Source organism: Labeo rohita, chromosome 7 (assembly GCF_022985175.1).
Source record: "Labeo rohita strain BAU-BD-2019 chromosome 7, IGBB_LRoh.1.0, whole genome shotgun sequence".
In the NCBI taxonomy this organism is placed as follows: Eukaryota; Metazoa; Chordata; class Actinopteri; order Cypriniformes; family Cyprinidae; genus Labeo; species Labeo rohita.
In genome coordinates this window covers 39,573,429-39,588,815 of record NC_066875.1, presented here as the reverse complement: position 1 = coordinate 39,588,815, position 15,387 = coordinate 39,573,429, and the positions used below count along the sequence as shown (strand labels likewise).

General features: G+C 35.5%; 1 protein-coding gene across 3 annotated transcripts in view; it reads right to left on the bottom strand.

Annotated features, from left to right (window-relative positions):
* dock11 (dedicator of cytokinesis 11) overlaps positions 1-15,387 on the bottom strand; it is a 101,273-nt gene that overhangs the window by 63,453 nt on the left and 22,433 nt on the right. For all 3 annotated transcript variants that reach the window (XM_051114272.1, XM_051114273.1, XM_051114274.1), the window contains exons 13-28: positions 12,874-12,996; positions 12,508-12,590; positions 12,183-12,305; positions 10,831-10,907; positions 10,466-10,650; positions 9,845-9,910; positions 9,639-9,731; positions 9,013-9,136; positions 6,811-6,932; positions 6,563-6,646; positions 6,357-6,446; positions 5,894-6,015; positions 5,663-5,732; positions 4,893-5,018; positions 3,280-3,351; positions 2,400-2,546 (exon numbers count right to left, since the gene is read on the bottom strand). In XM_051114272.1, the coding sequence (XP_050970229.1) occupies positions 2,400-2,546; positions 3,280-3,351; positions 4,893-5,018; positions 5,663-5,732; positions 5,894-6,015; positions 6,357-6,446; positions 6,563-6,646; positions 6,811-6,932; positions 9,013-9,136; positions 9,639-9,731; positions 9,845-9,910; positions 10,466-10,650; positions 10,831-10,907; positions 12,183-12,305; positions 12,508-12,590; positions 12,874-12,996 (1,707 nt within the window). The remainder of the gene's footprint in view (positions 1-2,399; positions 2,547-3,279; positions 3,352-4,892; positions 5,019-5,662; positions 5,733-5,893; positions 6,016-6,356; positions 6,447-6,562; positions 6,647-6,810; positions 6,933-9,012; positions 9,137-9,638; positions 9,732-9,844; positions 9,911-10,465; positions 10,651-10,830; positions 10,908-12,182; positions 12,306-12,507; positions 12,591-12,873; positions 12,997-15,387) is intronic.

The window sequence follows — 15,387 nt, the reverse complement described above, 5'->3', positions numbered from 1 at the left end:
ATGGTTTAAAGTCAGTTAAAGTCTTTTGCTGTAGTGTGTCAGTAGGAAATATCAGATTACATTCCCAAACATTCATTTTGTCATTAATCATAATAATCCAGTGAGATTTTTGTTTGCACAAGGAGTCTGACAACAGCCAGTGCTGAGAGATCTGATCTCATCATCATCCAGTCTGTCTGGAATGACATGAAGAAACAAAACAAATTCAGACAGACTAAATCCAGAAGAACTGTGACAAAGTCTCCAGGATGCTTCAAGAAACCTACCTGCAAAACTGCAGCACTGTTAAAAGTTTTAGGCACTTGTGTAAAAATGCTGTAAAATGAGGATGCTGTCATAAACAGATTTTCTTTATCAATTACCTTCTATTAGCTAAATGAAATCAACATTTGGTGTGACCATTCTTTGCGTTTACAGCAGCTTTTTCCCTAGGTGCACTTGCGCAAAATTTTTCAGGTAGCTTTGCAGGTAGGTCTCTTGAAGCATCTTGGAGACGTTGCCACAGTTCTTCTGGATTTACTCTGTTTCAGTTTGTTCCAGGAAGACTGGATGATGATGAGATCAGATCAGTGTGGAGCACTGGCTGTTGTCAGACTCCTTGTGCAAACAAAAATCTCACTAGATTATTACAGTTAATGGCAAACAGAATGTTTTGAAAATGTAAACCGATATTTTTTACTGACACACTACAGCAAAAGATAGAAATAACTTACTTTAAAACATTTTTTAGCTGGTGAAAATACTAGTGGCCTAAAACTTTTGCACAGTACTATATATATATATATATATATATGTGTGTGTGTGTGTGTGTGTGTGTGTGGACTTGTTTTTATATCCTGGTGGGGACCTAAACCTGAATACACACAGACTCATGGGGACTAGTGTCACCGTGGGGACCTAAATTGAGGTCCCCATGGGTACAAAAGCTTATAAATCATACAGAATGAGTTTTTTTGAGAAAGTAAAAATGCAGAAAGTTTTCTGTAAGGGTTAGGTTTAGGGGTAGGGTTAGGGTAAGGGGATAGAAAATACAGTGTGGACAGTATACAAACCATTGCGCCTATGGAGAGTCCCCACAAGGATAATAAACCAGACATGTGTGTGTGTGTGTGTGTGTGTGTGTGTGTGTGTGTGTGTGTGTGTACATATATATATATATATATATACACACACACTGGCAAAGTGTGGTTTGGGATGATATCAGCATAAATCCTTATTTTTGGTGCAAAATACATCAAAGTAACGGCATTATCATTGAAAACCAGCAATAATAATTTTGATTTTGATTACATAATAATGGCAATACATACATGTCAAAGTCAGACATGCCCCTTTGCTAGCTGTGATGCCTGGTTACTGGTTTAAACTTGGCCCAGGTTTTTAAAAGATTTTTGGATCAGCACACCATAATACCTTCAACAATTGTTTGCCAATTAAGTTTAGAATACAATGAATTTAGGCCCAGATTATGCAGAGCTGTAATAGCTGCTAATGGTGGATATTTTGATGAATTTAACAATTTAAGTTTTTTTCTATGTATAAACTGTTTATGTAATAAAATATGTTTTCTAGTTTGTGTTGTCCCTTATCAGTGCAAAATTATCACAAATTAAAAAGGAATCATGCCAATATTGTCCAAAACCCCACTTTTCTAGGGCGTTTCCAAACTTTTGGAGGGCAATGTATATATTCATCAACTTGTTTGCCTGTTCTATAAAATGTTATCACTTTATTTTATTTATTAGTTTGAATGGTTTAAAAGCCCGATTAAAGGTTAAAGTACAACTGCAGAAAAACTCCTGTCTCGTTTTCTTCTTCAATGTCAAAATCGTCCTACATCGCTGTTTTACCTTTTTTTTTGTAAAGGGCATTTGATCATCTTTGTAAACACTGGGTCGGTTCTTTTGCAGCCATGTAGGACGATTTTGAAGTTGGGAAAGAAAACTAGATGGGAGTTTTTTGACATACCTGTATTGTCTGTATTAAACCGGGAAAAAAAAACAAAAACGCAGAACCGGAGTTCACGCAGACTTGGGCAAGACGAGCATTTGAGGTTATAAAGTATAGAAATTGTCGATTTGTTTAGAAAATGACAGATCGTTTTGCTAGATAAGACCCTTCTTCCTGGGCTGGGGTCATTTAGAGCCATTTGAAGCTGCATTTAAACTACATTTTGAAAGATCAAACTTGGGAGTACAATTGATATCCATTATATGGAGATAAGTCCTGAATTTTTTCCTCAAGCAACATAATTTCTTATCGACTGAAGAAAGAAAGACACAAACATCTTGGATGACAAGGGGGTGAGTACATTATCTGTAAATTTTTGATCTGGAAGTGGAGTTCTCCTTTAAATAAAAGGCCTGGTCTTATTTAAACACCACAGCTCTAGGCCTGACCTTAATGAAGCAGGCCAGGCTAAAGTTGACGCAGCGGGCCTCCTCTGGGATCTCCACGTAGCGTATAGTGATGTGAGGCATGATTGACAACAGCAGGGACTGCAGTGCTTGGTGGAACGATTCTGGAAACCTCTGTGCACGCGGCATCTGCGGGAAATGTACAGTATGCGGTTACACGATGTTAACTGTCACATAGCAATGCTATGGATACTACATTGTTTCAGTGGTTATAGGAAATAGTCTTTTGTAAGTAGAGTATTATCTGATTTTAGTTTACTCGAGATATTCTAAACCACACGGAAGTCCACTTTTAACAAATGAGAAAACATTCTTCTTGCTCGTCATGCAATCTGCTGAAGGCCTGTTTGAGCAACAAACTTTACACACTGGTCTTTACAAGATATGAGTTAGTCATGGTTTCAGTTATGCAAATAAGATCCAATGGCATGTCAAATAGGTTTGAACATGTCTGGAATGGGGCAACACAAAGTTAAAACTGTTAAACACACACTGTACATGCAAAAGACAACAGTGTGTCAACAGTACAGTACAGAACAGTGTTCTCTGTTTATGAGTTTAAAAGGTGTGTTTCTTCCCAGACACTTTGATCATGCACACTTTTGAAGAATGAGGAAGTTAACTGCCCTCTATGATCTAATGCCAAAAAAGTTGAAAACAACATCCTGCTCGACAGCCCAGGATTGTTTACATGCAGCTGTTTTTTACTGTATGTTTTACTAAAGATTATGAGTAGGAAAAAGGAAGTGGACAGGAAAGCCATATGGATTCTTAGATTAAAAACGGCTGTTAATTGATAATACTTTAAAGTTTCTTTGATTTTACTCTAAAGTGTAAAACATGTGAATGGATTTTTACTAACTTTCATTCTGTTACCATCTTGGAGGTACTGCGCCATTGATTTGGCCATGGTCTCAAAGAAGAACCAGGAATACTGTAATACAAGACAAAAAGAAAGTAGACTTGATACAACAACACCATAGGTCGTAAATGTGTGCCAATACATTTCACAACAGTTTAAATATTTAGATACCACAAACCTTTTTACTAGGACTGGTAAACGATTAATCAAAAGTTTGAGTTTGCCGTATATATGTGTGTGTACTGTGTGTAATTATTATGTATATATAAAAGCAAGCACATTAATGTATATATTTAGGAGAAATATGTTATGTACAGAATATTTTCATTTATATATAATATAAATTTTAGAAAAAAATTATAATAAACATATGCTTGTAAATATTTCTTAAAAATGTACATGAATGTGCTTGTATTTATATATACATAATAATTACACACAGTACACACCCATATATTAGGCAAACTCAAACTTTTATTTTGTATGCGATTAATCGTGATGAATCGTTTGCCAGCCCTACTTTTTACACATAGACATTTCATTCAAAAGACTAAAAACAAGAATATTATGAAATGTTATTACAATAGAAAATTTCTAAAATATTTAGATTAAATTTTTTATATTATTATTTAACGGATTTTCATCAGCCGTATCTTATGTGCTTATTTGGTGCTCAAGAAACATTTCTCATTATTATCATACATTTTTTAGGATTATCTGATGAACAGAAAGTTCAGAAGAACATGCAGTAGAGACTTCATTTCATTTATTTACAAAATAGAATTATTTTGTAACATCATTTATTTTTGGTTTATTTAATGCACCCTTGCTGAATAAAAGCATTAATGTTTTTCAGGGGGAAAAAATAAATAAAATAAAAAATAAAACTTTCTCATCCAATTTTGAACAGTAGTGTAACATAAAATCTAATTAATATAATGTATAAAATTAATAATATAATAATTGTAACATTATTTAATACTATATCATATCACATATACGTTGTGTGCTACTATATATAAACTGTAAATATACACGTAAGTGTGTACTATACCACAACATAATCACAAAAGTAAAGGAAAGTGAAAGTGAACTGCACTGCTGAAAAAATGGACTTATTATTCTATTACACTATCATAAAATCTCTGATACCATACAAAGTCAAACCAGTATTCTGTTATCTAATAACGTATAAGGAAATTCCCTCAAACCTAGTTCTAATAAAGCCCTGAAAACTGAATTCCAAGAAAATGTGTCCTTGGAAGTGGTTGCGTAAATACTTTAAGGAGATTCCGAGTTTATATGTGGGTACATTAATACATGTTTCCTTGGAAGTGGTTATGTAAGACCTTAAGGAGATGTTGTTTCTGTAGTAAACTGAATACGCTGAGGAAGGTCCAGAGGTATTGGATAAAAGAAACTGGTTCATATTACTTATGAATAGTCATATCATGATCATTTTATTTGGAACAACCCACCAATTCCTCATAACTTACTTGGAAAATAAACCGCAACTCCGAAGTGAATAAAAACGATAGAAAATAAACACAACTGCGCCATCTGCTGTGCAAAAAGAACAGTTCGTATTCATTGTAACTGAACAGTTTTGTCACCTTGAGGAGTTTGTTGCAGGTATTGAAGTCTGCGGTTTGTTTGAGGATGACGGTCACTGCAGTAGCCAAAACTTCATGTGTCGTCACAGAGCTTTCTGAAGTTGCGTTATTGATCCGAAACACGTACTGCGAAATAAAAGCGGTTTTGAAGATTTTTACATTTTTAAAAAATAAAACCGATAAATCAAAAGAGTATAAAAGTTTAATTTACACTTGTTAAAAGTAAACCCAGCAAAGCTCTTCTTGGTATCCTAAGTTCTTTGTATTATTGTCTCATTAAATGTACAAAAAAGTATGAGATGCAAATTACAGATGCAAATGTTTACTATAAACATTTTTAATATTTTTGTGAGCAAATTAATAAAAACAGCTGGTAGCACTATAAGTATACACAGTACACTTACAACACTTACAAATCATTCTACTATATATAGTTTATTCATAGTTTCGTAGTAGAATTTGCTATATATAAATAAATCACTGTAATTCACACAATTATTGTTTAATTAGCTTGTAGTAAAGGAACTGGTTATTAGATTCATTTAAACTATGAACTTTGCAAATGATCTGTAAACACTTAGTTTGTGCACTCATAAAGTGTTACCAAGTAACTTATCATTTTCACAAAACTCACATATGAGTCATCCATTATAGTCTTTTTCTTTTTTCTTTATTTATTTTTTAATTTTTGGCTTTTAATGTGGTCAAGTGTAATCCAATCAACAAACACACTGCAATGCCAGGTTTACCAGGGAGCTTTAATGTTATACCTTCAGAAAAGCACGAAGGTAATGCTCCAGACCCTCCTCATGACACTGAGACACTATGTGAATGATTACCCTGAGAAAAACAGACACACATCAGTAATCTCATATGCTTTAAATCATATAAAAAGATTATATAAGGAAGTACTGCCCAAAACATTGAACTTATTCACAGGCATACAAAACAGTAATATATATAATAATCTTTCAGAGAAGTCAAATCAAGTGGAGAATCACCTTGTGGAGTTGACAGCAATATCTTGACTTTCTTTGCTTGCCATAGTGAGGACTTCAAAGAGCTGAACAAGCACCGTAGGCAGGAACTTGATGATGACCTGAGTCTCTACTGCATGTAGGCACTTGGAAATTGAAAGAATTCATGTGACACTGAAGACTGCATAAAGTTTATGTAAATTTGTCATCACCAGAAAAAAATACACTTTAAAATACATTCAAATAGAAATTTTAACATTAATAATATTTTACATTTTACAGTATTACTGCTTTTACAGTATTTTTGATCAAACATGCAAAAGCTCAGAGACTGAGGTTCAACATTATTAAAATAATGTCCTCCATTATGAAAAACATTTAAAAAGCACATCAAATTTTGTATTTTTGTACACATAAAATGGTGTAATATTGTTTAGTTTAAAAGACAATATTTTGATTTTCCTATATTTCCACATGTAATTCTCACCTTTAGGTACTTGACGAGTTCAGCGGGACTGCCTTGTGACGTCGACCTCATCAGCTGGCAATATTGGAAGAAATTGTGGAGGTGCACATCCTGGGTGGGCGAGAGTTACTAGGTTTAATGCTTTTGTTTTACAGAACACGTCATTACTTTCTGTTCAGTACAATGGACAATGGCTGAAGAACAATCCTTAGATCAGATGAACATACCTGAGTGTAAATTGTTGAGGCTACATATGCTCGTACTTTAAATAAAGTTTTGGCATTCTCCACCCATTTGATGTCTGGGGAAGACTGTAAAAATAATAAATAAAAATAAAACACACACAAAAAAATGACTGAATGAATCAGTGAATCATCCAATCAAACCATCAATGAGCAAACCAACCAACCAATCAAAAACCAAACCAACAAACAATGAACCTGTAGAGTTAGTGTTGCTGAAAGGTAGATTTCACCTTTTTTGAGTCTTGGCTTTTGTCATACATGTAACCAGCTGGTAGATTAGCAGACACAGGAAGCTGCAGCTCTGATGACTGTATTCTGCCATCTTTCAATAAAGGAGCCCAGGAATAACCCACTGTAGACAAAGCAAGCAAAGTTAAAGGTATTCCTTACACACACACGCTACCATTTAATCTTTTGCAGTCAGTACGATTTTTTTATGTTTTTGAGAAAAGTCTCTTATGCACACAAAGGCATTTTTTAAAAATATTGTGAAATACAGTATTTTTACAACTTAAAAGTTAGGGCTGGGTAATGACATAAGGTTTTTTTTATTCTCTTGTGGTTCATTCAGATTTCGAATCAGTTAGATTCAATATCGATTATTTTGCATATATATCAGGTACAGTACGAAGCTCATTTTTTCCAAGGAAAAAAATCTCAAGTAATGGTATAAAATATACATGAGAGTCAGTTGGTATTATAGTATTAATGGGTTGAAATAATTGATTTGTATACAAACACTTAGATTACGCTCAATAAAGCTACAATAGTAATACTAACTTTATAACTGCATAATTATATCTCTACTCCAATTAGTTTTTTGAAATATAGGCATTTAAATGGTGGCTGTCATAAAAACTTGACAGATTTATTCAAACATAAATTTTGAAGAACAGCAAAAATTATAATGAATATGTTATATGGTGCATATATTTAGCTAAATGCTCCTCTCTAGAGTTCACTTTTCTAGCTGACTAACAAGTTTATGATCACCAAATAATTTTTCTGAGGTAAATGTGAAGTTACATGACATACTGTTTACAAGTTGTTATACTGACATCTTTTTTGCACGGTTGAAACACTGATTGAGCAATTACATGAGATCGGATAGGGATTCAATAAGTTGTAATTTCTTTTAACATACATTCGGATGTTCATTCATGTATATTTCATGCTGTAACTGTATCAAAGTGGTTGAGAGGATCAGTTCACTGGCCACTTCTCTTGAACTGAGGCGCGATCCATCACTCCACATTAAACAGCACCAAAACGGCATTTATTGTTTAAATATTGTAATAAAATGAACAGAATTTAAAGGATTAGTTCACTTCCAGAACAAAAATGTACATATACTCACCCCTTTGTCATCCAAGATGTTCATATATTCTTTCTTCATTCATAAAGAAATTATGTTTCTTGAGGAAAACATTTCAGGAATTATCTCCATCTAATGAACTTCAATGGTGCCCAAAAGTTTGAACTTCCAAAATGCAGTTTAAAAGCAGTTTCAAATGGCTCTAAACAATCTCAGCTGAGGAAGAAGGGTCTTACCTAGCGAAATGATCGGTCATTTTCGAAACAAACTGACAATTTATATACTTTTCAACCTCAAATGCTCATCTTGTCTCGTAGTCTGTGTAATCCAGGTCAATGCAGTTAGGGTATGTCAAAAAACTCCCATCTCGTTTTCTTCTTCAACTTAAAAATCGCCCTACATTGCTGTTTTACCTTTTTTTGTAAAGGGTGTTTGAGGTTCTTTGCATGTTCACTTTGTAAACACTGGGTCGGTACTTCTGCAGCGACGTAGGACGATTTAGAAGTTGGAGGAGAAAATGATACGGGAGTTTTTCAACATACCCTAACTGTCATGAACGGGAAAAAAAACAGTTCAGAGATACAAGATGAGCGGTTGAGGTTAAAAAGTATATAAATTGTCAATTTGTTTTGAAGATTTTGCTTGATAAGACTCTTTCTTGCCTGGGATCGTTTAGAGCCATTTGAAGCTGCATTTAAACTGCATTTTGAAAGTTCAAACTTGGGGGCACCATTGAAGTCCACTATATGGAGATAATTCCCGAAATGTTTTCCTCAAGAAACATAATTTCTTATTGACTGAAGAAAGAAAGACATGAACATCTTGGATGACAAGAAGGGTTAGTAAATTATCTGTACATTTTTGTTCTGGAAGTAAATTACCCCTTTGAAATCTGAGACGTTTTTTCCTATCAAAGTAATAAAGCACAAAGCTTATTGCGATTTAGTGGATGGGAGGCGCGCTACAATGTTTCATTCATTAACTGAAAACAGGCTAGACTATTCGATTCTTAAGATTTAAGAATCAATATTGTTTCGTAAAAATAAGAATTGATTAAAATCAAGAAACTAATATTAAAAGTGTAGTGTATACAATACACACACACTCACTCACTCACCCAGTGTTTCCACTCCATCCCGTTTCTTGGTGGTGGTTTTGTTGCCAAGCTCACAGCTTATGTGGTAGAAGGTAAAGAGAATGTGATGCTTCTCATGGACATGAACAGGAAGCTCGATTTTAATCTGTGACAGAAATAAAAACTTTAAGGAAAGCATTGTCTTTTGAGCTATAAAAGCATTAAGGAAATCTTCTTGAGTTAAAAGTTTTTTTTACAAGCCTGATTGTGACTCATAATATATATACAGTGCATGACAATGCAAAAACATTATTGTAATTACTTCTGAACAACACAGGCGGAGTAAATATTCACAAATCTTTTTAATTTTAGCTGAATTACTCCTTTTATGCCTTCCAGCTGATGACATCATCAGGCTCAGTCCAGCAAATTTCGCAGTACCGTATCAAATAGCTTGCGGGCTATGTCTGTGCGTACTATGCCAATGTCTTGTGACTCATTCATCTATCGAATGAACAATTTGTCTTTAATATCTTGGCCCTGAGGGTCTGGTGAAGCAGGATGTGTCTCTGGAATGATTCAGCTATTCATATGACTCAGGAAAGCTTGTACTTTGTGCTGTTTATGGATCAGTCTGATGTATATTAACATTAATATACAGATCTCACCTCATCATAAAACTCTGGACACTGATTGTGATGCAAAACTGCAGCAAAAGCACTGGTGGTGAAAAGTGGGTCCCCTGGCTTGCCATAGATGCACTAAAAGCAAACAGTGGTTAATCAATTATACATTATACTCCAATAATTATAAAAAATATTAAAGAACTAGTGGAATAAAACTGGTACCACACAAAGAATAATCACACAGTCACCTTCAATGGGGCGGCTGCTTCATCATCAGAATCCTTAAACTGAACACAAACTGCAATGTTTCGTGCCTGGAAATAAAAACAGACACAGTTTCAGATCACATCATATATTAGGGAATTTTTGCTATTGTACATACATAGATCATTCGAAACCTTTAGCCAGCAGCATGTATATAATAATGATAAATATTGTAATAGGACACCAATTATGAAGTGATACATAAACTAAATTGCTATTTGGCAAATGAATAAAACTGAACAAAAGTCAATAAACAGATGTCATTAGTAGCACTGAGAAATAAACAAGTATACTTGTTTGCTAGCATCTCTAATTTAGAAGAAAAGAAGTTGAAGAGTAACAGGGCAAACAGCCAGTAGTATGAGCTTTCCAGCAGTGGAGGAGGACGCAATTAACCCTGAAGTCTGTTTAATTAGAGATACGATCTTTCGTGAATTGATTATGAATAGAATCCCGGGGGCTTTTCACGGAGTCTCATGTTTGAAAACACGTAGGCAGACATTGTTAGTGCTCGAAGGAGCTTGCTGTTGCACCACCACCCACAGATTCCCACAGATTAGTCCACTAATTACAGAATGTGCTTTGGGAAGTGTGAGGAATCTCACCTTCGCAAATGTCTTCTGATTGTCGTATTTGAGCTGCTGAGGATAGACGTAGAGATGGTTCTTGTAGATGGTGAATGGGTGGTTGTATCTGGCCTCTTCTGGGACAAACTCCTCCACTTCCACAGACGCTCTCTCACACTTGTCTTCAAACGGCTTCACAGGAATATAAGATGGTGTGACGGAGTCTGTGAAGATATACATTACATATTAAATACCATAAGTATTATGGCTAGATAATGATGTACTCATCCATGTCATCCAAGATATTCATGTCTTTTTTTCTTCGGTCAAAAATAAATTAAGGTTTTTGAGAAAAACAAATATTAAAAGCCACAGGAATTAAGATAACAGACAAACAAACTTACTTGACAAGTCTGGAGGTACACACTCAACAGTGATGTTAATTTGTCCAGGGATTATCTGCAGTTTGTTCTTCTCTGGTCTATGAACAAAAATGTCTCTTCAAAACATTCATAATGCAATAAAGTGACTAACAAGAAAATACATGCATGGTGAATGATCAGGCATTTGTCAAGTGGAACACCGCATACCCATCAACAAATTAGACAGGCAAAGTAGGGATAATCTTAAAAGGATAGTTCACCCAAAAATGAAAATAATCCCATTATTTACTCACCCTCAAGCCATCTTAGGTGAGTATGACTTCCTTCTGTCAGACGAATCCAGTTGGAATTATATTAAACAATGACGTGGCTCTTTCAAGCTCTAACATGACAATAGGCGGGTGTTTCTCTTTAACAGGTCAAAACAAGTCCAATAAAGTGCATCCATCCATAATAAAAAGTGCCTCACACGGCTCCAGGGGGTGAATAAAAGCCTCCTGTAGCGAATCAATGCGTTTTTGTAAGAAAAATATCCATATTTAAAAACCGATAATCACTTTAATCTAGCTTGCGCTCACTGTTGTACACAGAAGCAGCTCCGGGCGGATGATGTAAGACGTTGCGCATGCGCCGCTCAGAAGTGATGAACGCAAAACAAAACAATGGTCACGAATTAGAAGCGCAAAACGAGGATCTGTAAAGAAGAATGTTGGAGAATTTCAATATAAATATAAAATATAAGGTTTTTCTTTGCTAAAGTAAGGAAACTTTGCTTCCTTTGCTCCTGTAAACAAACTCTGGTTTTCACAAGACTCACCGGCACACGTGCAACGCCGACGTCCTACTTCATCTGCCCGGAACGGCTTCCGTATACAACAGTGAGTGCAAGCTAGATTAAAGTGATTATTGATTATGGATTTTTTTTTTTACAAAAACGAATTGATTCGCTACAGACGGCCTTTTTTCACCCCCCGGAGTCATGTGAGGCACTTTTTATTATGGATGGGTGCCTTTATTGGACTGATGAAGAGAAACACCCGCCTATTGCCATGAAAGAGCTCGAAAGAGCCAGAACATTTTTTAATGTAACTCCGATTAGATTCGTCTGAAAGAAGGATGTCACATACGCCTAGAATGCCGTAAGGGTGAGTACATATTGGGCTAATTTTCAACCCTTTAAAGGCTTTTACACCATTCTTATCACTTCCCTCTGATTCAGAGCTATTTTTAGGTAAAAGATCTATGACTGTTTGTAGGATTGTTGTTACAGGCATGCTGATCCAAGAGAATTTCCTACTTCACAGTGACCATTTAGGGAAACTAAACATCAAAAGACAGTGTACTAAATCTGGTAAACATGCATTATCACTCACTTTTTGAGATCTGTCAGCAGTTTGATGAGGTCTTCTGTGGATATCTTGCTACTGTCTTGGCGGTAAAGTGGAGAAAACTTTCCCTCAGTGTCTAAACTGCCTTGGGAATCTTTGAACACCTGTCTGAATACACACAATGCACACAGCCTTGGCACTAGAAATGAACTCCAAAACACATATACATTACCTAAATATTTATTAAAGCTATTTCCAAAGAGTACTGACTGTCTAGTTTGAAGGGCACATAATTCTGCTTGACGCAGAACATAGATCATTTCAATCTTACTAGTCCATTAAGTGAATAAGGAGTGAGTTTCTGTCTTACTTGGCAGCCCAAGCGAAGGGCATCCGGTACTGGCCCAGCCGTTGGCACGTCTGCTTGGCAGTCTTCAGCACTTTCTGTACTGTCTGAGACACAGACACATAAAAAAGCATGGAAATATTCTACGGAACATTTTGGAAGCATTTAAATCTGAATTAACAAAAGACAATTCAGGCCAAAAACATTACTTAGCAACAAACAATTGTATAAATACAACACATCTTTATACAATATTTTTTAACAACGTTAAAATGCATCCTAGACAGCCTGCTGATGTTATGCAGCGCTCTATTCTAATAGAAAGACGTCATGACTAAGAATTGTTTTAATAGCTCTCTTAAAGCATGTGTGTGTCATTGAGCACCAGACCTTGCTAATGTCAGAGGTCTTAATGTAGGGCTCAGCGCAATGGGTGATGCCGTTCTGTAAAACCTTTTCCACCCGTGCCAGCAGGAAGATGTCTGTGTGGGGGTTGGTAACAGAGAAAATACCCTGGATAACACAAAGGACACATTGTGGTTGTAAGAATGGCTAGAAGTAAAAAGGAAAATGAAACAGACTGACAGATCATTAAAGATTATCATCGGTAAGTGTTTTGTTGATTATGGAAGTTCAGTGTAATTAACTGGTCATTAAAAAAAGACAAAATGTGGGAGTACAGTGGCTTAAATAGCTAGTTCATTTATTTATTGCTGGTTTGAACAACAACAACAATAATAATTTCTGAGCATTATTTTCTTTCTTTTCCAATAGGGTCATTCTCTGTCAAATCAACCAAATTGGAGAAACTTCCCCAGCTCAAATTTTTGAGCATCATAATGTTATTTTTACACATAGATTGGTAGGTCTCTTAGTAAAATCTGTTGACTTCAGCCGCCTTTGTTGCATTATGTGCCAACGGTGACCATTTAAAAATGGGGAAAAAGCACTTTGCATGCCTGTAATTCAAGAAGTATTAAAGATAGCTTAATGCCCTTGTAGATATTGGGTCTTAACAAACTTTTGTTTTGCCATCTTCTTTTTTAAGGCCTAGTATGGTTCAGTTTCAGAGATACTGGAATTTCAATATTTCTCCAGGAGTAAATTGTTATAGTAAATTGTGCACATTGGTCAAAAAACAAATGTGGGTCACTTTGCATACAGTTGATACTTCTTTTCTTTTAAAGAGGAATGTCTGAAAAACAAATAATGTTGTAACTGAAAATGTATCTTGTTTCCTTTTGTCAAAACAAATGCATTGAACATACCTGTCTGAGTGCCATAAATATTCCTTTTCCAAACTTTGCATGCATGTAACTCAAGAAGTATTAAAGATATCTCAATATAATTTTAGATTCTAGTTTTTGATAAACTTTTCTTTTGGAATCTTCATTTTTAAGGCCCCATATCATTCAGTCCCAGAGATATGGGGATTTCAATGAGGCTTCATATTCATATTTTATATCAGTGCAGCACCAAGTGAAAAGTGCTCTTTCCCTAATTTTGACTGGTCACCATTGGCACATAACACAACAAAAATTGCGAAAGTCAACTGATTTTACTAAAAGACATACCAATCTCTGTGTAAAAATAACACAATGGTGCTGCCATCTTTCTGAACTCATTTTTACCCCCCTGTAATTTGGCTCTGAATCTCAGGTGAAAACTGTCATTTTGACCCCCTCTCTACAAAACAGTGGATTACTCAGTAAATATACATCTGTGACATTTGTTATTTTAGCTTTCCTTACTATACACGTTTATATTTCTTCACAAAAAAATATGAACAAAATCAAAAATTTGAGCCAGGGACCTGGTTGAGCTGACATGGAATGACCCAACAGTCATTATTTTCTACCATTTAAATAAACAGAAAATGTTTGTTTATTCATTCATTCATTGTAACTCGTGTAAATATCTCTGGGCCCTGCAGACTTATTCTATGTCATTTCTACACAACCATTTCACAACCATTTCATCATCAAAATAAATTAAATTCATAAACTAAACTGCAAGAGATTGTTCAAAACATTGTTGTAGCTCTCCAGCTCTCTTTCTTCATGTCAGCTGCCCTACCCAGTGTTACATGGGGCCCTGTGTTATGTCAGTTCCAGTAAAGCCACGTCACATTTCCCAGCCTGCCAGCAGAGGCCTGAGACCATCACGGCACTGGCTTTGATTTAGTCCATTGCATTAGTGTTAAGAAACAGCGTTGTGTTAAAACTTAAAACAGTTTCTGCCCTGGCCACATGCCCTGCACAGAATAGCAAGCTCAAACACATGACAACACACGCAGATAAGTAAGCCTTGAGAGGATTAGTTAAATACAACAATCCATGATTTATAACTGGAAAACTTTAATACCAGAGGTAAAAAGGTGCATCTATTTAGCAGAAATCTCCGTATCATCTTGCATTTAAAAGCTTCAGGCCTGCAAAAGGTCACAGATGTAAATAATAAAGCAAAAATGTGTCTTAGTTTCATGCGAAAGTTTATGTGCACATGATTGCACACATGGCTGTTATTGCAAAATGGACATAGGCTTTCAACAGAAGGCAGAAATACAGTGAGAAGGGAAAATGACGCAAGTCAGCCAAACAATAACTATATTCAGCCACCTGCAGCCGTGCAAACTGCAAGGATGTGCAAAATTCTAAAACCACACTGACTTCCCCATCAGAAGCACAGCAGAAGCATCCTTTCTATTCAGCAGTGCTGGACAATGCTTACTGAGAAGGGTTGCCAGTCATTTGCAGAAATATTCAGCAAAGTGCAGATTTTAAAAGGTGACGAGGATAAATCTGTCACATACTAAAGAACAGAAAGCTCTCTCTTGATTTTTAATGGTGCTTGCTAAGGCTTTTTCATCTAGTGGACCATAAAACATGCTAAATAAAAACCCAT